We start from the raw sequence: 26,405 nt of genomic DNA, 5'->3' as shown, positions 1-26,405 counted from the left end.
TAGGAAAGGTAAGTAAATTACTATAAAGTAATTCTTCACCTGAGGACGGCTGCTTGCGTTGTGGCTGAAACGTCGTGAGAATTATTTTATTATGTTTTATTTTTATTATTTTATTACTTCCTTCTACGTGACTTTACCGAAAGAACCAAGAATATGAATCCCTGCAGTCACGAAAGCTTTAAATCGAAATTTAAAATATTATTATTTCACCAGGTAAGGCCCCACTGAACTATTAGTTACTTTTCAAAAACGACTTGGCCATAAATAACAGCTGAACGAAGTGGCTTATCGCGTGGACATTTATTTCAGCCAAATACTCGGAACGCACGTTTCTAAATGTGGAGGGAGGAGGACCCGGAGAACAATCCATACGGCCTTGGGGAAAGAGAGACAAGCAAACTTCAAATATACAGGCGTCAGGGTCAGGGGATCAAACCCACGACGTCCTGTATACCATGAGAGGTAGTTAACATCTCGCCACCCTCAGGAAGATGACCTCAGCAGCAGCTCACAGTAGAATTAAGTCTTTCAGTAGCACCAGAAATGTTTGATTTTACTAAAGATGGAATCACAAAGACAGCTGTGCGAGCACCGAGCGTCAGAACACCTGGCGAAGGCTCTGGGGACCTGAACACACAACTTGACTCTCGTCACGGAGCATAAGCCATCATCACGTGAACTCCGGTCATCCTCGCAGCGGCGGCTTTTGGCTAAGCATCGAACAAAGACGGTCACCGCATCCCGCGGCGCTTTCAGATGCAATTCTGCAGCCGTCTGGAACGCTCTTCCTTCTGATATTAGGAAGCCACTGGAGCGATGCGCTTTTAAATCATCTACATTGAAAACGCATTTCTTTAGAACTGCTTTTTGTGTTTCGTTTGTTGTCCTTCCCCCGGACATCCGATTAGCGCGATTTCACTCAACACTTTTACAGCCATCAGTGTAACCTCAATCTATTGAACTTCAATGAATGCTTTAATTCAAGGACATGGCAAGTCTTTGTTTTTTGTTATGATCTGGTTAACTGGTAAAAGGACGGCGTAGTTCAGGTAGCTCAGATGGCTGCCAGATCCTTTCTGCATTGTCACCGAAACGGTGACACCAAATCAGGAACTCGCGTGCAGTGAGAAAACGATAAGCTCAGTCAGGTCACCGAGAAGTGGCCCAAAAAACACCTCATAAATGTAACTGTGAACAATAAGCAATGTTGTTTTTAACAATCACATTTCTCCGTAATATAGTTTTTGTTTTTATTTTTGGGTTAGATCGTGTAAATACATTTACGTGATCTAATCCAATTTTTTTTTTTATTATGGATGATATTGGTCATCCATAATATTGGCTGGTCACGAAAGCCTAAGTGTTAAAATCACATTAATTTAATGTACTTAAATATATATAAATCAAATATATATTACAGATGATCAGCATGGCGTCTGAGGCTAAATCTCAATAGACAGTGGTACAGTTTTCATGCTTGATGGGACATGGAAAACAGTGTGGGAATGTAGTCTGGTGGCTGCTGTGCGAGCAGCCTGTCGAATACGAACCGGAGATCACCTCCGATTAGCACGGCTGGCTACGTACGGTTGCAAAGGAACTACAACATACGTACATGCATGTCACGATGGAAATGTTCACTTCCTCTACAGGGGAACCACTTGTGAATGCTAAATCAGGTGCATTTAACATCCCGTGGTGTTTTATCACGGGAGGATTTACAATGCTGCCTTTTAAATTGAAAATTAGACCCTTGGGCTCTAATGAGGCCTGTGAGCTGTTGCGTAAAACACCTCCACGTCACGTTTCCACAACCGCCGGGGGGGCCGTGCTGCCTTGGTACCAGACGTGGGCTGGGCCGGCTGGGCCTGCCGCTTTCAGAAAACAGAGTCTCTATTCATCTCGGAGAAATCCGATGAGTTATAAAGCTCTTTTTGTTTTTTATTCCCCCACGGATGTTCAGTTCCCATGGCAGCCCTCGCCACCAGGGCCGGCACCTGAAACACCGACCGCATTCCTCAAGCCGCGCCGCGTGGTGTGACCTGAGGCTTGCATCCGGAGCCCGTCGATAAGAGATATCGCAGTGTCCACGCAGAGGTAGGATGATGCCCTTGCGTCGCTTGCCGACTTCGATTTCCCAGCGAGATTTTTTTGTTTTACGCAGGATTGACTTTCACCCATAGCCATGCTCGATAATGAAACAAGTTTTACGAATGGTTGTTTTTACACAGGATTGGGTTTGGTGTTTGTGTTAAAACATGGCTGGGAATTTTTTTTTTTTTTACCGATAATAACCATACTCTTAGGTTTTTTTTTTCGGTAAAGTCACGTAGGTAAAAATAAATAATAGAAATAAATAATGGAAATAATAATATAAATAAAATAATAAGTCACGACGTTTCGGGCGCAACACAAGCGTCCGTCATAAGGTGGGACAACCACAGCAAGAAACAATTGCAGAAGTGATAATAACCAATCCTGTGTAAAAAAAACCCATCTTAAAACTTGTTTAATTTCATGACTTTTCACCCATAGTCATGCAGGGTATGGAGGGGGGCGGGGGGCATGGTGACTTAAGCCCACGGACCCCGTGCCATACAAATGACCGTAGCACACAATTGGACCGTTCCTGGGCTGAGCGGCAACCGAGACGTTACCCCTCGGTGCCTCGTGCCAATCACGGCCGAGATCAAACTGGCCCCCAACCATGAGTGCACCATGGTTGGGAGCCGATTATCACGGTTGGCTACGTACGGTGCGAAAGAAGTCTAACATACATACATCATTAAATTTCGATTTAAAGCTTTCGTGACTGCAGGGATTCATCTTCTTGGTTCTTTCGGTAAAGTCACGTAGAATGGAAATAATAAAATAAAACATATATATAACATAATAAAATAATATTATATAAAAATAATAGTATTTTATTATGTTTTATTTTTATTATTTTATTATTTCCATTCTACGTGACTTTACTGAAAGAACCAAGAAGATACATCATATTAAATGACTGTGGCTCAACATGACGTATCCTACGGTTACTTTTACCAAAACATGCCACCACTCAGATTCAGCATGCAGACCACGTTATGCGAGACTCAATGTTGGCACGGATTAAAATTGCAGCACTGAGCACATTTGTAATTGTACAGAACCATTGGAATGTATCCACGACGAGTCCATCACAACGAAGGGTAAAAACTCAGGACTGGGAGCTTGAGAATCCAGGGTCGACTCAGTCGAGCATTGCTCCAGCACTAACCTTGCTTCAAGAAATATCCTGAAGCGGAAGATTAGTGCTGGGTACAACTGCATTTGCCAATGTGACTTTCATCCTTGCCCATGTATCGCTAGTGCAAGTTGAATGTGCAATTTAATTGAGGGACTGTGTTGTTTTGGCGCGGTCTGGGGACTCATTGTTGTTGTCGTTGTTTTGCTGCCTTGCCTAAGCTTGGGAATTGGTGAACTTATGCAATTTGAACTTAAATACTTTATTTAATATTTGTTGTTTTCGTTATTTGCTTTACATTCCACTTATCGGTTTTTATAATGTTTGTTGTTGTAACTTTCTGACATCTGTGAAAGAGAGCTTCACAGCTCATCAGATTTCTCCAGGATAAGTAAAGATTCTGATTCTGATTTTGGCTTTCCTGGTGAGATTTCGCCAGGCATGTTAGCAGAAGTTGCTCTCATCAAAGTGCAGTGCACGCCGTAGTGAAGTGGAACTTCGCCAGTGGCTCAAGACCCCCAGCTCGGCTCATTGTAACCACACATTTCTTTTAGTGCTCGTGACGCTTTGACTTGTGTCACAAAGCAGGCCGATCTAAGGGAATAAACGCAGCTCAGCGTGATAGATGGGAGGTGTGGGTGCCACATTAAACTCGCAGTTGTGCCGCCATTGCCCAAGCTGAACATTTACAAAGTGTACCCAACAAACACAGCAGCTAGGGCCATGACACACACATACACTGGAGATAGTAAGTAAATATATTTATTTATTTCTCATCGTTTATAATTGTCTAACCGTACGTTGAGTTTTAATGATGACGGCGCATTTGAGTGACAAGATTTGTCGACGAAAATAAAATCTCCACGCCGAATACGGCCGCTCGCTACTTTACGGGCGACGCCATAAAGGCGTTGCACCGACACGCTGCTCTTCCAGGTGCGTGATGCACGACTGGAATTCAATGGCTTCGAGGTGGGGTTGGTGGATCACACAAAGATGGAGTCGTGGGGTGTGAGGTACCCACCTGATGGGCAGTGAGGTCGTGCCTGTTGGGAGATATTGCAGCAAGCAAAAGCAAGTTTCTGACATGTGCGGCATTTGAGGGTTATCCCCACTACACGTGTGGGTTTTTCCGGGCATTTGGGCTCCTTTCCACACACATTGGCAAACATTCCGAATGCCAGAACTGAGTTTTTGATGAGCTGCTATTTAATCTGATTAGTCAAGCTTACGTGCTTTCTAGGAAATTAAATAAATCACAATAAATGTTGGCACCATGTCATCAACTCATTATAGAGTTTAGATTGTTAAACATGACCATCAGTGGCATTCGGTGAATTGTCACGTGAACATACATGTTATGTTAATTGCGTAGTTATTATTTTACACGGACAATGATGGCATTCATTGTCATGTTAATGAATGTTGGCATGGACAGTCCTGTAATCTCGCGTCGTATTCTTCATGGTTTAGCGTAGGACCGGAGTTTAGGGTTATAGTCAGTGTTAGGATTAGCACTTGGGTAGGTGGGACTGTTAGCTATTAAAATATAATCATTTAAAATCTTTGCCCAAGAGAGCTTCACAGTTAACAGAGAGCCTACTGCGTGAGACGTTTGCCCAATTCGTTTCTTGAGTATCTAGCAACAAGGAACGAAAACCCAAGTACCCAGAGAAAGCACTTTGTACGTGAGAAGACTCGCACACAGCACGATCAAATGTCAGCAACCCGTTTGCTGCGCTGCTCCCGACAGGCACTTCAATGCTGCAGAGGCTGGTATCACCACGTCATGGTTCCATCTCTGCATGAGCCACCAACCTTGCCTCCAACTCACTGGAATACAAGACTAAGGCTATGGTTAGTTTGGGGTTAGGCAATGAATAGAAGTGAGTCGGAGCAAAAGTCAGTGTTAGGGGTAAGGCCAAGGTTACGTGTGGAGTAAGCATTGGCATTAGGGACGGTGCTTAGGACACAGTTTCGACTGTGATCATGGTTTATGTAAGAAGTCTAGGTTCAGGGTAGCGGCAATGGCTCGGATTTATGCGTACTTTCGTCTCCGCGAATGGCCCGTTACCCATTCTCCCTTATGGGTGGGTTTTTACCGTGGCCAGGAATAGAACATTCGTGCCAATTTACGTGTACACTTTGTAAATAACTATAGATATGTTTTACCAAGTAAGGCCCACTGAAATATATAGCTCTTTTTCAGAAGCAACCTGACCACAAATGATAACCCAACGAAGTGGCTTATCACGTTTAAATTCATAGCAGCCAAATGCTCCAAGCGCATATTGATTCTAAATGTGGAGGGAAAAACCGGAGAATCCGGTGAAAAAACCATGCGACCGCGGAGAGAAAATGCAAACTCCAAATATGCAGCAGACATCAGGGTTGAGATCGAACCCACGACCTCCTGCATACCGGTGAGGTGGTTCACATCTCGCGACCGTGGGGTTAATGCGCATGCCCTCCTTCCCGCCACCTGCTCCTCGCACTACACTCACCAGAAGCGCAGACCGGTGCGTTTCGGCCGGCGGCACAGACACTGGGTGCCAAATGCTGGCGAAGCTTCTCCCCGTTTCCCTCGGGGACATCTAAGGCATCGGATGGACGAAGCAATTAAAAATGCGGACACTTACCGGGTACGCCTTAATACCTCCGCCGGCCCACGTGCATAAATCTCAGCGTGCAAATGGGCTGATGTCGTAAATTGGCCGCGCCGTGGTTTTGCTAAAAATGTCACCGGCCGTGAATTCAAATCACGGAATTATTCCCCGGTGTTGGCCACTGTGTGTGTGTGTGCACAGCGCGATCAGGCAGCCAACTGCTTGGCTGCTGGTGGCGAACAAACCTGCTTCTGTGACCTTAAAACAATGAAATCTCATTCGCAGTATATACGAAGCGTCATCCTCAATTCGCTTGTTATGCTTTTTATAAATATGCGTATTCCAACACCGCTAACATCAGGCGCTGCTGAAGATCTCTTCTGCGAGCGGCGGGCGCGTGAGGCGTTTGCCGCGGGTAACCTGGGAGCGTTGTGCCGTCGCCCGCAGAACAAATGTCGTTCGGCCACACTTCAGTCGGTAGCGCGCCGGGGGGTTGCGACCACACGCACGCACGCACGCACAGCTGTGAATTCGAAAACGAACACGGTCCGATGCTTCAACATTGGCGTGATGTTTTTAAAATGAGCACCACCTGGCTGACAGCACAGCCACCGTCAATCTGCTGCTGCTGCAAAAGGCCACCCCCACGGCCTCCAACAAGGTGAGATATTTAGACGTACTGTATGCGCCTTATTTTCCAGTGGTAAAGATGATGGCTCACAGGGAGGAGATGCAAATTCACGAATAACAGGAGCCCTGTACGATGTATGTACGTATGTTGAACTTCTTTCGCAACGTACGTAGCCAACCATGCTAATTGGCAATCCATTGGGCTAAGAGTGAATTCCCTATGCCCATGGGGTGTGGCATATAGAAGCTTTTGGGGCACGCCAGCACGTAAAGCAAAACTCACATGGAAGACTCTACCACTGCTCGGGCAAAGTTATTGCCCCTCTCCCACTGAAGAACAAAGGTTGATATCAGGTGACACTGCTGAGGCTTCAAGCACTGGGTGGCGTTTCGGATGAATCTTCCCAACGTGTGCCAAGCGGAGCGGAGCGTGAATGCAAGTGGCTCGGGATGTGACCGAGTGTGCCCTGGGGTGAATCTTCAAACTTTCCTCAAGAGTTGACAGACACCCCCCCCCCCTTCTCGGCCTAACGGCTTGGCGCAGAAAGAAAAGCGACGATTGTAACGGGGTCACGTGACACAGGGCACCTCTGCCAGTAGAGCGTTTAGAGGTTCCCTTCTACAGTCAGCGGGCTTCTGCGGCGGGGAAGATGCTGTCCGTGCGCGACATCACCCACCGTACGGGCCCCGACGCTCGCGCGCAAAAATATCCCTGCGATCCGCAATACTGCAGAACGGGGGAAGCCCCAGGGCTACTGGATACGATGCACTGTAAGCAACATTACGCGTCGGTGTGTGAACGCGACAATTCCTGTCAGAACCCAACAACGGCGCGGAGTGCGTGCGCAGTGTCAAGGTGGCAAGCACGCGTGCGACGGACTGCGCTTCAGCTACCTGTGTATCGATAGGTCAATGCTGATGTGCCACTTTATTCAGGGACTACTGCTGTGTGGGTGTTTTCATTGTGCGGTCTGGGACTGTTTTGTTGTTGTTTTTGCGGCCTTGCCCAATTTTAATGTATCTGACTTATAGAAATAATTATTTGTTTATTCACTTATATTTCGTGACTTGCTTACCGTTTTCTCAAATTTGCACTCCGATTGTGTTTTTGTACTGCATTGTGTTTGTTGTTGTAACTCGCTGACCCGCCCACAATGGACATGTGGGAAACAAAGAGCTTCATAGCTTATCGGATTCCTCCCCCAGTCAAAGAATAAAAGATTCCGATTCTAACGTGCCCATGTGATCAACAGCGGACTTGCACTCGCTTCTTTGTTCATTTGCAGTTGTGCGACGCGGCCAGCGTTTTGGGGATAACGAACCAGCCCATTTCCCCACCACTCCGAGCTCACGAAGCAATCAGCCCTCCGCCGCCTTATCCCTCGCCAATCCCCTGCACCCTCCTGCCTGTTCTCAAGCTCACACCCTGTGCCCCCCCCCCCCCGTCTTCTCATTGTCTCATTTGAGCCCCGTACTCTTACCTCCCGCTCGATTCTCGCCTCCTACCGCTCACCCCCTCCCCACTGATCTTCACAACCAGCCTCATTTGTTTCCAAAAATGTTTGTTTCCAAATGAGGCTGGTGAAAGTTAGTAGCGGAGAACACCGATTAATGATCAGAAACGGATGCAAATCCAGAATCCAGCACCAGCTTCCAGAACCTAATTATTATTTTTTTTCCGAGAGCAGCGGTCGACGGTACGGTGTACAAGGCAACGGACGGAGACGACGCCCGCGCGCAGCCGGCGAAGCCGCCGGCGGTTTAAGGCCGCGAGGACGCGCCGGCGCTCACCGGCGTGCGAGTCGGCGGGCTCGCTCGTGCTGGGCGAGTCGGCAGGCGGAGCGGCGGCGGCGACGGCGGCGGCGGCGCTACGCTGGGGCCTCCTCCTGGGGTTGAGCGAGGCGGCCATGCGGCGCGCGGCCTTGCGCAGCGAGCGCTCGAAGTCCGTCTCCTGCGCCAGCTTGCGCGCCTTTTCCGCGTTCTCCGCGCAAATGCCTGCGGCGGCACACGTAGACGAAAACGTCGTTGGACGTACAATACGAGGAGGAAAAAAATGGAGGCGTAAAAATGTCCCTTTAAAGTTATGATACCATAAAATGTTGTGAAATGCAAATCTAAAATAAAAAAAACTATTTTTTATGTACCAGGTAAGGCCTACTGAGATATGCAGCTTTTTTCAGAAGCAATCTGGCCACAAATGATAGCTCAATGAAGTGGCTTATCGTGTGGAAATTTACTGCAGCCATATATATTCTAAACGCGTGTCGATTCTAAATGTGGAGGAAAAAACCGAAGGACCTGGAGAAATATCCACGCGACCACAGGGAGAGAGAGAGACCATGCACACTCCAAATATACAGGCGTCAGGTTCGGGATCGAACCCACGACCGTGGCACCCAAAATGAGGGCATAATGCCCAAATTGTGGATCCTCTGTGCAAACACCTACTGTATTGACCCTTCCCAGGCATCTCATCTCTGGATTATCCACCAAGTCCCACCGTTCAAGGCACCGGGCCACAGAAGTGTGCCATCATGAAGGTACGAAAGAAGCCCAATTAAATTTATATTGATATTTATATTGGTCTCTTCCCTCCGATGGCTTACTGGGCAGAAGGATAAATTTAACATTGCTCATTAGTTTGCGGAGCTGCACAAAGAGCTTTTTACACGTCAGAGATTGAGATAATATATACTCTTGAAGGGTGAAAGGCCGTGGCTTATGTTGTCATTTCTAGAAGGTCCAATGATGTGACATCGTGACTGCTGTCAGAGCGACCTATAAAAAACATCGCTCTGCACAAGGACCCGGGAGCACAAAACCTTTTGCACATTTCCTCCATATTCCATTTGAAACAACGCTATTCACATTTTACCTTCCAATTATTCTCGATTATATCACGTGTCCATTAACGAGATGAAAAAAAAAGATCTGAGGCTAAAGGTTAAATATCAATTAAAACTGGTTTAAATATCACACGCGCGCACGCGCGCCTTGATTGAAGCCGGCTTCATTAAAGCGCAAACGCTCGCGCCACTCTAACGGTGAGCCACTATTCTTCATGTGACCGCGGCGCCCGCAAGGCCACCGCCGCGTGACACCTGCAAACAGGAACACGCCGTTTACCTCATTTCGCATCATCTGCGTTCATGAAGGGCATATGCCACCCTCCCGTCCCCCCATCAATCACGGCACATCGAAGCGATACAGGCGAGAGAAAACACCATTGGTTTGAAAACTGAACCGTTTTTTTTGGGATTGCCCGTTTATCACAAAATATTTGGGTATGGGTGGAATGCCTGCTGATGAATGAATGCACTTATCAATAGCATTAAAATTCGTACTATATGTAAATATACCGCAACATTCTAAACACAAAGGGCATTGTGAAGGCCATGCCAGACCATAAGTGACAACCTCCTGATGTGTAGAATCTAGATCGATGCGAGGGTGAGAGGTGGCAGTGATATTTTTTTGGAGTGGGATAGATGGACTGTATGCAAATGAAATTAAATAGGCAAGATAAGGGTATTTGGAGACGAGAGAGACGTTTTCTAGTTGACATATCGGTCAATAAGAGACCGAGTGAATAATGAGGACTAATTTTATATGCAGCCATACGTAGGATGGCTTTCGAGATGAAAGGACTAGACTCTGCACTGGATTCAGAGGAGGCCTGCGGTGTCTGAGCCCATAAGCTCGCCTTTATTGGGAATATATTTCACGATTCCACTTCTCTAAGCCCTCAGGCTTCCCAACATATGCCAGAAATTACATGGCTACACCGAAACCATGAAGGTCAGCATTGATACACCGACTTCTTTAAAAATGTAATTATTAAATGTAATTTAATGACGATGTTTTTTTTTTGTTTAGCCTTTCCATATGTGGCATAATTGCTTTACGTTGAACACTAGCAAATATTTGGCCCTAACATTTTATAACATTTAATTTTTGTAAAAGAAATCAATGAATTCGGTAGCATATCACATCATTTGTCACGTGCGACAAAGCGGATAAATGACATTTCTATTCTCTTCTTGCGCGTGGCAACAATATTTCAGGAGCTAAATGCCAACGTCGAGAGGTCTGCTAGCCACGACGAGAGGGCTTCAGCGGAGAGAGAGAGAGAGTGGGTTTAAACTCCACGGATCATCGCGATAAAATAGCACGGGAAGTAAACATGATGGTGCATTTCCGTTAGCATTTCCACAACGACATCCCGATTGGCTTGTTTGTAGCTAAGGATAGAATAACGATTTGTTTTGTACCAGACCGACTGCATCAATTTTCACCGTGGGTCAAATGCCTTCTCATAGTCTACGAACGCTCGGCGTTATGATAATTGATATTCACGAGTTCCTTCCAGAATAAGATTGATACTATGCTGCGTGGTTGCTGATAGAAATATATTCTAATTAAAATCGTCTTCCTCACGTGGTAGGTTGGCCTCTAATGTATCCATTATTCCGGTTCCAATAATTTATTAAGAAATTATATATATGTGTGTGTAATTAAGAGATTAATGGTCTCTAATTTAAGTCAGTTTCAGCATCCCTATTTGTATCGAATAGTTAATGAGGAATTATTCCACAATTCTCATATTTAATTTCTGTGTAAAAATGTAGTAAATAGGGTTGTTTATGATGTTCCAACAACTGGTCCCACTTACTTGAAGATGCTTATTCGGAGCATCTGGTCCAGGATCTTTCCCTTTTTTCATACCGAGATGGGCAGTGATTACTTTTTCAATTACAATATCTGGTCATTTTTCTTCTTTGTCTGATAAAAGTGTGAATCCTGGGATACGATTGCTTTTGCTACAGAGATCTGCATAACATTCCTCCACTAATTGTAAAAGTCTATCTCTGTCATGAGATACGAATTACATATCTCTGCATGAAGCCGACCATCTGTGAATTGCCAATCATCAACCTCCTTTTCACTGCTGTCATGCCTCCAACCGCTTGCCACAATGTCCTCAATTACGTATATTGCTCTCCGATTATTTATTCTCACTCATTTTTGTTGTTCTTTTCTCGTTTTCCAAACTGCTATCGTATTCAATCAACGACACATACAAAGCACGTGCTCTATCTGAAGAACCAAACCTTGCTGAACTGGAGAGGGAATCGAGAGAGATAAATAACGACATCGTTGGCCTCGGTGAGGCAGTGTTAACAGTGTAAGCGGAAGGAGTGGGACTGTCGATCTCTGCAGCGATCAAACGCGAGTCTCCGGTTTCAGGAGTGCATCACACGGAGTTGCCGAACTAGCAATCGAGAAAAGAGATCGGCTCAATTGAAAGGGCCAAATACTGAAATCTGCGTCACGATATCACTATACCGTGGTTATTGATGATGAAATAAACACTGAGGGCAATACCAGGAATTCTGCCCAGGTTGCCAAGAGTTTATTGCTCTGCGCTAGGCATTACATTTCCGCTACCCACTACTTTACATTCAGTGTGTGTGTACACAAACACGCAGATTAATTAATACAGGCAGTCGCATATTATCACACGTAAATAATCTTGATCTGCCCTGTGCCCCCCAGCATTTATAAATCCTGCCTCTGCCCCTTCACATACCACATGTGGGCAAGCAATTTTTTTTACTGAAGTATTCAACGGGGAGGCTTGCGCTGATTTATGCGATGTCCCGCGGAGCTCATAGAGGCATACAGAGTGTGCTCGCCGAGGGTTAAGCGTGCTCCGTTTAGGGGCAATCAGAACAAACGGCTCCTCCGCTCCCTCACGAGGACAATAACCCATCATGCCTCTGCCACAGCAGCTGCCATTCTGCTCGTCAATATAACCGCTATATAATTAACACGTAATTCATTAAACACAGACACACACGCCGCAGGCTTAAGAACGGCGCTGTTGGGCTAACAAGTATCGCACAAAGGGGCCGAAGCACCGGCAGCTTTTGTGCGATTTCAGAAAGACACTAAAATGAGGACTTGAACCGAGTGTGCGTCATGCACAATGTGTGTGGATTTGGTGTTTAGCGGCACCTGGTAAATCGTGACAAGGGACACGGTATAACTGTTGATATATTCTGGCAAAGGTGTGCTCTGCTCATCATGTACATGGTTAAGTTACTAAGCACAAATGCCTTAATTGTGCTGCTCATCACGATCACCGTGACGGTTTTGGTGAGCTTCTCACTGGAAGTGCAGATAAAATGATTGTTCTCTATAAAATATCTTTTGGCATCACTGAACAAAAACATGTATGTCCATTTATTGCACATGTATATACTTTCACACAACTGGGTGTGCATGAGTTAGCTCCATGTATAACGGTTCACCGCATCCGTTCATTACTTTGTTTAGTACTTATCACAAACATCTTCTCAATTGCCTCTGGTATACACTGTAACCAATGCAATCTCTGCCGCCACAGTCCACTAATGGGTTTAAAGCCACCCGTTTCTTTTACGCATTAATTCCGCTAAATCCCATCACTGGCAATGGCCACAGCAGACTTGTCACGTTGTATTAATGTGATGGAAAAAAAAGTTCACCCCAGGGAGACATGCACAATAGGCAGAACACCATTCGTTAGGTGCAATTACAGCCACATTTGACGTTGAAGCATTCAGACGTCTTAAGGCTCCGAGAGAAATTAACATTTAGATCATATACCAACCGCTTCGTCCTCATAACCATCAGTGTAACGTCCCACTCAACGGTGATGGCAAAACGTGGAGCGGGTAAATGTTTGGTTGACGAATAGATAACGTTTTCGTTTGAGCAATTTTTGCGAGGAGCATTTTACTCGCAATATAACAATTACAATAATTGTTAAATTCTACATGGCGTCATTCCCACAACTGCGTCTCCAAACTCTGTAACAGTGGTCAGGCCTTCACATAAAAGCAGGGACCGATTCCCAAAGTAGGAACTTGTGAACGAGGTTGGCGACTGCAGAAATGAACAAGAATGAACAGCGAGTAAATCAGGAGATAATGTGACGGAGATGTGTCAGTCCAGCCGAGAGCACCGACCCCACTGGACGACAAGGGGGAGGGCGGGGGGGGTTGGGGGGGTCGTGACTCTGAGTGTCCGGGTGCACGAGTATGTCCAGCGCCGTGTCGCTCGAGGCCTACGTGGCCACGTGCGGGCAGCAGAGCAGCATGGTGCACACGCAGTACATGTGTGCTCACCTGGAGGGACACAGGTGAGCCGCACAACTCACAAGCGCCTCGCCTCGCCTCATCTCATGCCGTCACTTGGAACTGCGTACGTACGTACGTTGAACTTCTTTTGCACCGTACGTAGCCAACCGTGCTAAATTGGAGGTGCGGGGAAAGGACCACAAACTAAACACGAAAAGCAGTTCTAAGGAAATTATTTTTAAGTGCACAGCTCCAGTGGTTTCCTAATATCGGAAGGAAGAGCATTCCAGAGGCCCCTGAAAGAGCGCGATGCAGTGGTCAACACACTGGACACTTCAAGACTATTCTTTGTATTTAGTGACTAAAGAGGCAAAACAAACCTCTCAGTCGGGCTAGACAACATTTTGAATGTTTTTTTGTATTTCATACATATATAGAATACACAAATTGGTGTTGTTTCACTTTGTGGAACACATGGGCCGTCAAATAGCGATTTCTTAATCAGGGCCCAACCCTACGGGCGTGTTAGGGTTACAAGCACAGGGTGACACTGCTACTCTTCGGCAAGACCGAACAATTCACATTCTAGCGATGATGTAATAGCTCCCCCCTCCCACTCCCCCACTAGTGAACTGTCACACGATGTAACACCGTGCCCGCTACACGTTGGCCATTCCCGCACCTCCAATTAGCATGATTTGCTACGTACGGTTGCGAAAGAAGTTCAACATACATACATGTGGCTTATCTGCTGTAGGAGGTTCCAGATAGGACGCATGATTTGCTTTATACCGCTAAATCACCGATCGTGTGAGAGAAAACAACTTACATTTTTTACAAAAATCTAAATTCCACACTGTGCCTCTTCGGGGTGACACTTATGAAGAGGAATCAGGTTGGGCAACATTAATGTAACTTCAAATAATGTTGCTTTCATATTTGCCTACGTAACTCTTATCCTGCACCTCCGATTAGCTCGGTTGGCTACGTATGGTGCAAAAGACGTTTAACGTACAAGACAAGACAAAGATCCCCCGTATAGCCTTAACAGACTGTAGGGGCAAGTGCTGTTAGCGAGCACCTATAAAGGCCCTGCAGTCACGAAAGCTTTAAATAAAAATCATTTAATCAATCAAACTCATTATTCAATGTGTGTGTGTGTGTTTCCTCTCCACGTGGGAGGAGAAACGCCAACGGGGGTTTGCTCGTGACGTGACGCGTGGCCACCTTTGTTGAGCCGCACGCACTGCTGGAGCAAGTTGGCGGCGTCCTTCTTCCCCTCGGTGGCCGCCTTGATCAGCCACCCGACGGCAGTCCTGTTGTGATCCTCGTTGCCCGACTCCACCGCCTTCTTCAAGTAGTGCTTGGCCACCTGGGGTGAACATCGCGAGGTACACGGTCGATGTCAGAGGAAGAGTGCAAACAATGCGACGGCCGACCGTAACACATTCCTGCGGAGGGAGCTGGTAGGAACGTTGGGTTGCTCGGTCAATGGCCAGGGTCAACGGCGGCGTGGTGTATTCCCGCAAATATGCTCGACTGTGAGGGCGGGCACAAGCCGGCGTGAGTAGGTTAAACGTTGAGTTTTATAAGGGCACCACGGGGTGACCAGCCCCTCCCCACCCAGCCCCACCCCTCCCACCCCCACCCAGCCCCACCCTCCCCACCCAGCCCCTCCCCACCCAGCCCCTCCCCACCCTCCCCACCCAGCCCCACCCCACCCTCCCCTCCCCACTCAGCCCCACCCTCTAAACCCAGCCCCTCCCTGCACGACGGACGGACACAATAATCCCCTGTGGGCTGGTGTAACCAGGAAGTTCCTACCAGTATAACACGTAGCCAATAGTCGTAGGCTTTTGCGACCGATATTCACCGTAATTTCGTATATTCTTTTGGGTGAGATCGCGTGAATATAAATGTGTTGTTAACTCGGGTTTACTCTCAAACACACAAGCGGTGTGCTGAAGTAGTAACTAATTAGCACGTTTTGTTCACGTGACGATCCTTACTAATTGGCTGTGTCGGGTGGGGGTGTGTTAATGACACATTTACACGCTCTAACCCAAAAAACCCTCTATATGGATAACACGGCGCCTGCAATTCAAGGTACGTGTTTTTTTTCTCTTAATGAAGACAGATTAATTCACATGTTTACGAACAAATATTCTCAATGTCAACAAGGCATTCAAGAATCAGTTATATTTTGTATGATGCTGTTTACCATCTCATCATGTGTTATTTATTGAATTTCTGTCTCTTTTGCAACGGTTATCTTTGTACTTCTAGCTTTAATGCAGCAATATCACACAATTTTGTACGAAAGTATCGTATTATGCGTGAGATTTAAGGCATGTACCATGAGTGTAAACTTATTTATATGGATTCATCATGTCATGCCTCTTGCGAGCAATATCTTAACTGCTCCTGGATACCCTCTTCACAACCACCATCGTGAAGTATGGTCAAACAACTCCCATGACTGAAAATATGTGGGAGGCTTACGGAATAACATGGTGCTGTAAATTATAAATTATTTTAGATCTTGAGGAAGAGGCTTCCGGTCTCAAAGGGATCTTGTCTGGTTGAAAATAAATGTCAACCAACAAAGCCATCCTAAACTTGTTTGGTTCAACTTTGATAAAGTGAAAACATGTTAAATCCGTGCAATAACGTGTCGCCAGTAATTACAACTAGCATCATCAGGCGGACAGCTATGCGTTGCCCGCTGTGGCAAGAAGGAAGTGGTGCGACTGTGTGCTGCCAAACGTGTTGAAGCGGACCCTTCCGTCTGGGGGGGAGGTGAGTGAAGCGTTGGTGAACTGTAGTCTTGGATGGTGTTGAGTTATTGGCACGTGTCGTGATGGGCGCTGCAAGATCCGACTGTGTCCCTCCGTGTGCTCGCTGAGCTACATTGGCCTCCGGTTGCCGAACAAATACATGATAAGGTCGCACTGATTGCACATAAAGTGCTTGCCACAAATTAACCACAATACTTTGCTGATCTCGTCAAGGAGCATAAACCATCATCACGGGAACTCCGATCATCTTCGCAGCGGCGTTTGGCGAGTCATCAGCCGTCTGGAACGGTCTTCCTTCCGATATTAGGAAGCTACTGGAGCTGTGCACTTTTAAATCCAGATTGAAAACTCATTGCTTTAGAACTGCTTTTTGTGTTTAGTTCGTCGTCCTTCCCCCGCACCTCCGATTAGCACAGTTGGCTACGTACAGTGCGAAAGAAGTTCAACATACATACATCTGGCAAAGTGCTCAATTGCGGCGAGGTGACGTGGGGTGCCCCATCTGGTGGACGGTGGAGGTGGTGCGAGAGGTCACTTTCGTGATAAAGGTGGAGCTCTCTGGAGATTGGGTTTGAGGGGAGTGATGGGGCCTAAGGGCTCCACACCGATCTCCAGAACCCAAAAGCATAACCAAGGCCAGGATAACATCCCAAGTGTGAAATTTGAGCTACTATAGTGGGGGACATTCATCCGTATCCGGAAGGCCGTCCCAAACAGCCTCGGTGGTGGCCGAGGCAACCTTCTAAGTTTGTGCGAGTTTGGAAACGCGCGCGAGTGGGCGTTAGGCACGCGCGCGCGCACTTAGGCTGTTCTTTCTTGTGAGTCGGTTGGATGAAGTTCAATGGAAAACCGTGCCACCCAGTGGGAAAAAACGGTGGCTGGCCAACAAAATGAAGACAAACCGACCCCTTGCTGAGAGCCGCTGTGACTCCACCCCCATCGTGCGTGCACCGTGACCACCTGGCTGACCGGATGGCTGCGACGCGGCCAACCAATCCCAACAACGGAAGTCCCTGGATGCCATCTTCGTGCGGCGTTCAATTACTTGGCGTTACGCCCTTCTGAATGTGAGCATGATTTGTAAGAAAACTTGATTCCATAATGACTATCAATAGATCAAAATATGTACAATAATTGTTTTTAAACTAAACTACTTACGTTTTTATTTCACCAGGTAACGCCCACTGGGGTATATAGCTCTTAATTCAGAAGCAACCTAGGTACAAATGCTAGCCAAAAGAAGTGGCTTATCACATGGAAATTTATAGCAGCCAAATACTAGAAACGCATGTTTCTCAATGTGGAGGGAAAAACCACGGGGAGACAGAGAGAGAGAGACACACAAACTCAGGCGTCAGGGTCGCGATCAGACCCACGGCCTCCTGCACACCAGGTGAGGTAGTTAGCGTCTCGCCACCTTGGTGCCCCATGATGCAGTGATGTCCCTTCCAAGCCCAAGCTCACCTCTATTTGGGCATGTCCATCTTGCTCGTTGGCTCGCTGGAGCAGGCCCTCCATCGTGGGCCGCTCAAGTTCTCCCTGAGGAGTCGCCCCTACAGACGGCATCGACCACACAACGCAAGGTGTCAACCGGGCCCTGGAAATGAGGTCCATCTTTTGCAGAACATTGAATCCGTGTGCCACCTAGAATTCGGCGAGTCACAAAGCACGTAGTTGAAATGCATCAAGCGAAACAAGGAGCACAAGCGAGAGAGCTTCTTCCGCAGAACAATTTGAGATGTATGCCATGAAACTATAAACTATTTTTTATCTTACCAGGTAAGGCCCACTGAGCTACGAAGCTTTTTCAGGAGTGACCTGGCCACAAATGATAGCTCAACAAAGTGGCTTATCACGTGGACATTTATAGCAGCCAAATATTCGAAGCACATGCAAAATGTGGAGGGAAAAACCGGAGGACCTGGAGAAAAATCCACACCACCACAGACAGAGAGACACGCAAACTCCAAATATACAGCGTCAGGGTCGGGATAGTTGCACCAGCTGCTACGTGGTCCCCAGTCATGTATGTAATTAGATATCCGACGGAGAATTATTTCCAAATCATCGTCCACTCATTTGATTACTCCACAGCACTCTCCGGTACGTTGTGTCGTGACCGCCTCTACAGTACTAGAGGGTAGCCCTATCCTATGCATGGGAACTTCATTCGTCACATGCAACTCACAAGATGTCACTCACCTAGAAATTGGCCCTGCCCTCTCTGCCCATCACCTCTACCCACTCCCCAATTGGCCCTGCCCCTCTCCCATTGGCCACTCCTCGACCCCTGCATTTTCTCAATTTTGGTCAGTAGTTTGACCGAGGTTCAAGATTATATGTAACACATAGGTCAAACTGAATAACAAAATACTCCGATTCTGGATTTTTCTGATCATAATGAGCCCTTGCTAGACTCTACGATAATTACTCAAGCGCTTTGTTTGATAACCAACTAAACGTTGTACACTCAAAAACGTTTAAAAAACCATTCAAAACGTTTAAAACAATTCATTCTGAAATGGATTGGTGACCGTAAATTTAAACCTAAAACTAAACTCTTCTACATTATTTTAACAGGTAAGGCCCACTGAGTGACATAGCTCGTTTTCAGAAGCTACCTGGCCACAAAAGATATCTCAACGAAGCGGCTTATCATCGTGTGGAAATTTAAAGCAGCCAAATACTCTAAATGCATGTTTTCTAAACGTGGAGGGAAAAACCGGAGGACCCAGAGAAAAATCCACGTGACCACGGGGAGAAGGTGCCAACTCCAAATATACAGCAGGCGTCAGGGTTGGGTTCGAACCCACAACCTCCTGTATACCAGGCGAGGTAGTTAACATCTCGCCACCGCGGCAGTCAAGGTGGTAAGTGAACCACTGCACAACTACTAATGCTACCTGTAGATTCCTCTCATGCATCACGTTCATTCGGCAAGTCGTGTGCTGCGGGGTTAAGCGTAGGTACTGTGACCTCTTCCAATACGTTTGGCCCACGTGGAAAAAGTAGGCCAAATACCGTACCTTCTAGAGCTTCCTTTAGTGGAGGTAATTCCGCCGGCAGTGGCGTGAGCGATTGAAAGGCAGCATTTTTTTCCCATTTTAAAACGACTTTTATATGAAAGATGACTTCATATGGAGGAGGTTCCTTTGCCTCCTGAGTGACATTAAACCTAAAAAGCATCTCTCTTCGTGTTGCTTTCATTGCACGACTGCACATCGCACCCTGTTTTTTGAACATTTATATGAACCGGTACAAAATCTGTTCAACGCATTTTTGGCGGGGAAAGCTGGTGGGTGAGTGGATGCCTTTGCCTCCTAATATCACGTTTCACAAAAAACTAATTATCTACGGCCTAACACAAAAACAAGAAGGGCCATCACCCAAAACGTCGCCTTTTATATACAGTACATATTTTTTTAGGTAGTGTTATTGACGAATAGGTTGAGGGTTTTTGCGGTTTTTTTTGTCTGGTAGAATATGGATGAACCCATATTTTGTTTTGAGTTCAATCCGAATCATTCTTTAGACTGTAGGTGGAATCCGATGAGCTACTAAGCTCTTTTGTTCCACGGGTGTCCCGGTACGGGCGTGTCCGCAAGTTTACAACTGCAAACAATAATAACCCATGGCTGGGAAGATGGGGGATGTGGGGTGGGGTCAGCCACAGTCTATTTATTTCGTGGCGTCTGCTGGCTCTGCGTGCAAGTCGACACAGGCCCGACTGCAATGCAGCACCCGAGGGGGGGGGGGGGTGCGGTCTGTGCATCTGCGGGGCTTGGATCACGACAGACGCGACTCGGGACGTGGAAAATGGGGAACAGAAAAACATCTCTCGACTTTGCATTCCCCTTGGCAGAGATAGATAGAGAGACCCGTTTAGATAATGGGTCTCATTTTATAGTGGCGACCTGGGTGTGCATGTGACACCAAACACAGTGCAGTTTAAATGCCCATGTGTATGTAATGCCGAGTCGTAACAGATACTTTTAGTCGCTACAAGAGACGCTGTTGCCACTGCTGCGGTGTGTAGGGAGGGCTATGATGGCCGCGCTTGTACAAGGCTTCAATCCGATGGTGTACAGCATGAAGTGTGCACACACACAAAGTGCTGGGTATGGGTGCATCGTGTGTGTGTCGTCGGTATATGCGTGAGGCCAGTATCAAGACCAAGGCCGTAATTATAATATATATTGGGGGGGCCACATCCACCCCAATATTCAAATATGCTCAAAATTCCCCCCCCCCCCCCATATATTGCTATAAAATAGATTTCTGTTTATATGATTGTGATTATGGTTGTACTTTATTAATTCCTAATCTGTGCCAGTACATACAATGCAACAAGAAAAGGTAAAAAATAAAAAAACAGACCAATGTAATACAATACACTATTAGACATTACTCTAAAAAAAAAGTCCGTCCTATGTGTTAGTGAATTTTTTTTATATTTTAGCCAGGAAATGAGTTTTAAAATTTAGATTTTTTTTCTGGGGGGGACGGACCCCCAGACCCCCTGGAATATTTGGTCCCCCCCAATGCTGACTCCATGGCCATGGCCTTGGTCAAGACGATGTCCGCACACTGAGATGCGAGTGCACTGAAGCCACCGGTCAAAGTTATCAAGTCACATTGGCGTTGTTCATCTTTCTGCACTCATCGATAACAACAGCTGATTGTGACAATCCATCCCAGTCGTAGGCTACACACAACGACAGCGTCGAGAAACGCAGTGTGTGTGTGTGGCCGTGTAACGTAGACGTGATGCGGTGAACACTGCAGTACTGCACTGCAAGAGTTGTTTGACACAACGCACTATTAGGGGCCGCGCGTATTGCTTGTCCCAACAAACTACTGCACTGCACTCGATTGTGTACACGGGCCATGAAGACGCAGGCCCCCACTAAACAGTGGCGGCACACGCGTACGTGTCTGTGTGTGTGTCTGTGTGTCTGTCTCTGTGTGTGTCTCTCTGTGTGTGTCTGTGTGTGTGTCTCTGTGTGTGTGTCTCTATGTGTGTGTCTCTGTGTGTGTGTGTCTTTGTGTGTCTCGTGTAGTGGTTAGCGCCACGCTGCACTATGAACCTGGCTACCCGGTTTCGATTCCCGCTCACGGCCAACACCACAGTGACGATTATCTGAACCGTTTATGGGCCTCTCCTAGGTCGACTCAGCCTCAAATGAGTACCTAGTGCGATGCGTAAAAACATCGCCACTGGGGAGACAAAGGCGGCCGGGCGTGGTGCTGTCCACCCACCCCCTCGTGTGCCACAGTGCCGGTAGCCTTCACACGTGTCTGCTCGCCAACAGCACTTGCCCCTACAGTCTGCTAAGTGTACACGGGGGGGGGAGGGGATCGTTGTGTGACAAGACGCAGTGACAAGGCGCAGTGTTGGCTGCCGAACTTGTGAACCTGCTGTGTCGGTGGCCGGAGGGAGATCCGCGCTCTCGGGATTCGTCCCCATCGTGGCTCAGTGCCAGGCTAGGTGCACCGCGAGGAGGAGGCGCAGGACGGCGGCGTGTCGGCGGAGTTGTTCCCTCGCCGCCTCGGTCACCTGCGGGGTGACAACGCGGCCGAGCCTGTAGCCCAGAGTATGGCAGCAGCGAGGATGAGGAGGATGAAGAGGAGGATGAGTGAGTAGCAGGCAGCAGTGAGTATGGGCAGCAGTGTTGACGTCCAAGTCCGGGAAGGCAGCAGTCACCCACAGGCAGAGAGAGAGAGGGACTTGCTCCGGCAGTACATCTACTAAGATTGGAACGAAACAGAGAAGATTAGCATGGACCCTGCGCAAGGATGACACGCAAATTCGAGAGAGAGACGTGAAAGCGCGGGCCTCATCCGCTGATAAACACTGACACTGATGATGCTGCTGCTGCTTCTCTTCTTTGCTCCTCCTGCAGTGATGCTGCACCACCCAGTCGGTGTTTGTTTCCGGGTCGCTCAGTGCGCCCCAAGGGCGACTTGCCGCTTGCCGCTGCTGCTGCCACGTGGCACTGGTCCTCGCCAACAGCAACACGAAGCCCTCCGCTGGGGAGACAAAGGCGGTCGGGCGTGGCACTGGCCACCCAGAGCCAACCCCCCCCCCACCTCGTGTGCTCGTGCCGGACTTAGTACGGGCGCGAGCACTTTTCCCTTGGGGGGGGGGGGGTCCGCGTCACGAGTGTTGACTCCAGTGTGCAGATACAGCAACAGCATAGATAGTCAGAGCTAGTGTCGGATTAAGCGAGTGTGCTGCCTGTAGCATATGTAATAAAGGGTCCCTGAATGAAAACAAAAATATTAAAACACAAATGTTTAACTTGCATAGTAAAGTAATTGTATTTTTTCATTTGCAATACAGCTAGATAATACGACAAATCGCCAACCTTAAACACCCAGTAAAAGTTGAAGGCGGTATAGTACTATAGTAATAGAGCAAGTGCAGAGAATCCCTGGGCCGGAATTGATAGCTTGAGAGCATTTAGCGCGGGGCCCTTGAAAGTGGTAGCTACTACATATGTAGCTACATATGTAGTAGCTACATATGTAGTAGCTACTACATATGTAGCTACATATGTAGTAGCTACTACATATGTAGCTACATATGTAGTAGCTACTAATCCGGCACTGGTAGTACGAGCAAAGGCAATGTCACATGGCTCCTGGGGCTGTGTGCAGAGTCGCGTGGAAGGCGACTCACGTCTCCGGCTGGCTCTCGTCCACGGCGTGGAGGGGGAGCGGTGGCGCAGTGGTTGACGCGCACCACTCCGCTTTCGAACCCGGGTTCCATTCCCGCTCACGGGCAATTATTTGAAACTTTCCTGGGCCCCCCACCTCCCCGCCACCCCACTAAGTCGACTCGGTCTAAAAAAAACCGAGTACCGTAAACCTAAAGACTGGGGAGACAAAGGCGGCCGGGCGTGGGACTTGCCACCCACCCCGTGCCTTAATAGGTGCTCGCTAACAGAACTTGCCTTTCCCCATCGGTCTGTTGTTAGAGGCGACACGGGGGACCCGTTTGTTTATTTTTAGCAAAATGGGATACCTCGATATGACGATTTAACAACAACCGCCATTCGCCACTAGGTGGCGGTGACGTCACCACGGCGCTTGTGCCAGGCTACGTGCACCTTGAGGCCACGTGAAGTGTCGAATGCCCGCTGGCAGGACGTCACGGGGCATACCAAGGTGCCACGGGTCGACTGATTGAGATGAGTGGCTGATGCACCACCTGTGCCCCCTACTGTGCCAACTTGCTGTGCTTTAGCCATCCAGCGCTCCGCTCGTTGTTGTGAGCGTCGCTTCTCCCCCTTCCATTGTTGTTGGAGGGCGACTGCCTCCAACTGCCCAGCAGCGTCCTTCACGAGCCTCCTCCAGAGGCCGATCTTGACACCGCTGGTACCAGTCATCGGCAAGTCCTCTGAGCTCCACATCCTCCTGCACCACATCACTCCATCTCTTCTTTAGCCCGTGCCGCGTCTGTTTAGCCCGCTCGATCCGGCCGAACAAAAGCTGTTTAGGCATGTGGTGGCTGGGCATGCGGGCTACATGACCCAGCCAACGAAGCCTTGCCTGCAGGAGGCGCTCACCGATAGGGCTTTGTCCAGATCTTTCAAGGATATGTGAGCTCACACAATTCAACCTGGTTAAATCCAGGATGGATCGTAGGCAGGACAGCCTAAATGTTTCTAACCGGCGAAGATGTTCCATTAGGGGGGGTCCACGTTTCGCAAGCGTAGAGAAGGGAGGGGATGATTGTGGTTCGAGAAGACCTGAAGCTTCGTGCGGAGCGACAGACCAGGTAGCTTTCACACAGCGTTACGCAACCGATGAAAAGATAATCCCGCTCGAATGATTCGGAGTGAAACCTCTGCTGTCAAACCGGAGCCGGTCATGAGCACACTGCCCAGGTATGGGAAACTCTTCACTCTCTCCACAACTATGGGGGTGGAGTGACGATATATACAGCATCCCACGATCATTGTATGGTCCTCTGTGTAAAGTTACCCTCGTAAAAAATGTTTGATCCTAACAAAATACTGTAGTGAAAGACTGCAATAAACTCGACAAAGTCTTACACACTGCAAATAGCGATATTATTAATTAATTACCTATGACGCGGGTGCTTTTGCCCCCCAAAAAATGGTAATTAACACGACGGCGATTGTGACGTCACCATACGGATTTCTAGGCAGTTGTTGGTGGGTGCAAACGCACGTGGGCCAGCTGATTTCCGAGTGAACCTGCGGCTAAAGAGAGGGACGGAACACTGCGACTCGTCTGCCGTGTGCATTGGTGGGAAGTGCAAAGGGCAAAGCGGGGCGATACAAATACACAACGGCTATTGTCACGGCCGACTTGACATCGAGACGTGGACATTGACACACAAATCCCTCTGGTCTTGGCGCCCGATTGATTCACAAGTGACGACATCACACCCCCACCTCTATTTAAAACCGAAACAGGAGGAGGATCTATCCACAATTTTTGGCCGTCGCCTGATGAGGCTGGCTGTTGTAATCACCTGCGAGACGTCACGGCACTCGAATTATAAATCTTGTGGGTTTACTCTGAAAGGCACCGGTGTGCTGAACTAGTAACTCATTTTCACGTTTTGTTTACGCGACAAACTTTACCAATTGGCTGTGTCGGGTGGTGGCGGGTTCAATGACACACATTTACGCGAACTAACCCAACAAAAATCTCTATTACAGATCATATTGTTCGTGAAAGCCTATTACGTGTTCAATTGATATCGAGGCAGTTGGCAGATCGAGAAAACTGATTCCACAGCAGCGCTCGTTTTCTTTCTTAAGTGCGGCTGCTGATGTCGATGGAGAGCAACGACTACAATTTCACATTCAGGTGGTCAAGCCAGCAGATAACCGCGTCAGGAGCAGCAGCAGAGGAGTTCATTGCCGTGATGTCTCCTTCGTATTTGTGGCTCTGGCATTGCGTCGTTATACGTTGTACGGTGTGCTCTGGATGACCACAGTCGCACGCTCCTGGAGAGTTTTTCATTTGCCATTTGTGCTGCGTGAGGTTTCCGCATCTGTCTGGCATGGTTTGTGCACTGGATGCGATTTAGGGTGGACCATGAGCTTCGTGGAAGATCAAACCCAGGGATGTTATGCGTTGCGTGTTTCAGTGTCCGAGCGAGAGTGTTCAAGTCAGCATTGTGGGGGCTGCGTGTGACCCATTCCTGGGCCACGCCAAACAAAACCCCTAAACACGTGGCAGGCTTTCGCGACCAATATTATTCATAATCAACGTTTTTGGGTTTAGATCGCGTTATTTATAAATGTGTCGTAACCCTCCACCACCCGACACGGCCAATCAGCAAAAAAAGTGTCACGTTGACAAAAGACAAATAGTTCACTACTTTAGCCTACCGGTGTGTTGAAGCGTGAAACCACAAATGTTGTGGTTTGTTGTGGTTTCACGCTTCAACACACCGTGTCGGGTGGTGGAGGGTTACGACACATTTATAAATAACGCGATCTAAACCCAAACACGTTGATTATGAAAACCCCTAAACACGAAACACAACATTGAGGTTTGCGAGCGCGCACACAAACAAAACCTCGGCCACTTTCTTCTCGACGACAGTGATTCAAATCAGCAACCGACGGAAGACCAATGCATCGCGACGTGAATATTCGTCCAAAGGCGGGAAAACGAAAAGTTTTCAACGAAACGCACGCACAATGGTAGCAGTTCCTCAGGAACTGGTGGTTTGGCATAACGATGATGGCCGATGGATTATTGTACCACGCGGTTGCACGTTTTTGTTGTTGTGCCCCGTTAACATTGCGTTGTGTTGTACAATGAATATAGAATGCCAATGTTCAGAGACAATGGGTCAATTTTTAGTCGTTTAAAGTTGTTTGCTGCTCCTGTAACTTACCGTGTTTACAATCATTGGTGGAAGCTACTATATTGCTTGTAAGTGTGCACTATTACATTGCCTGATTGTCAGAGATGACTCCTGTGGGGGGAGAGAACTTCATGCAGCAGTGGATGGACCATGGCTTAT

At 47.7% G+C, this 26,405-nt stretch overlaps 1 protein-coding gene and 1 non-coding gene across 5 annotated transcripts in view; one reads left to right on the top strand and one right to left on the bottom strand.

Moving 5' to 3' along the window:
• Positions 1-26,405, bottom strand: part of LOC144931571 (wolframin-like) — a 61,612-nt gene that overhangs the window by 21,796 nt on the left and 13,411 nt on the right. Inside the window, exons 1-6 of one of the 4 annotated variants that reach the window (XM_078855567.1) lie at positions 22,247-22,522; positions 21,803-21,944; positions 17,852-17,940; positions 14,817-14,961; positions 8,257-8,460; positions 5,734-5,823 (exon numbers count right to left, since the gene is read on the bottom strand). In XM_078855567.1, the coding sequence (XP_078711693.1) occupies positions 5,734-5,823; positions 8,257-8,460; positions 14,817-14,961; positions 17,852-17,940; positions 21,803-21,854 (580 nt within the window). In that variant the 5' untranslated portion in view covers positions 21,855-21,944; positions 22,247-22,522. Of the gene's footprint in view, positions 1-5,733; positions 5,824-8,256; positions 8,461-14,816; positions 14,962-17,851; positions 17,941-21,802; positions 22,523-26,405 lie in introns of those variants that run through there. The other 3 variants (XM_078855568.1, XM_078855565.1, XM_078855569.1) reach the window with 3 other exon arrangements.
• LOC144931871 (U6 spliceosomal RNA) lies at positions 22,112-22,218 on the top strand. Its single transcript, XR_013636676.1, has one exon. It is a non-coding gene; the product is annotated as a U6 spliceosomal RNA (small nuclear RNA).

Source organism: Lampetra fluviatilis, chromosome 4 (assembly GCF_964198595.1).
Source record: "Lampetra fluviatilis chromosome 4, kcLamFluv1.1, whole genome shotgun sequence".
NCBI lineage: Eukaryota > Metazoa > Chordata > Hyperoartia > Petromyzontiformes > Petromyzontidae > Lampetra > Lampetra fluviatilis.
This window is presented reverse-complemented; position numbering and strand designations above follow the sequence as displayed.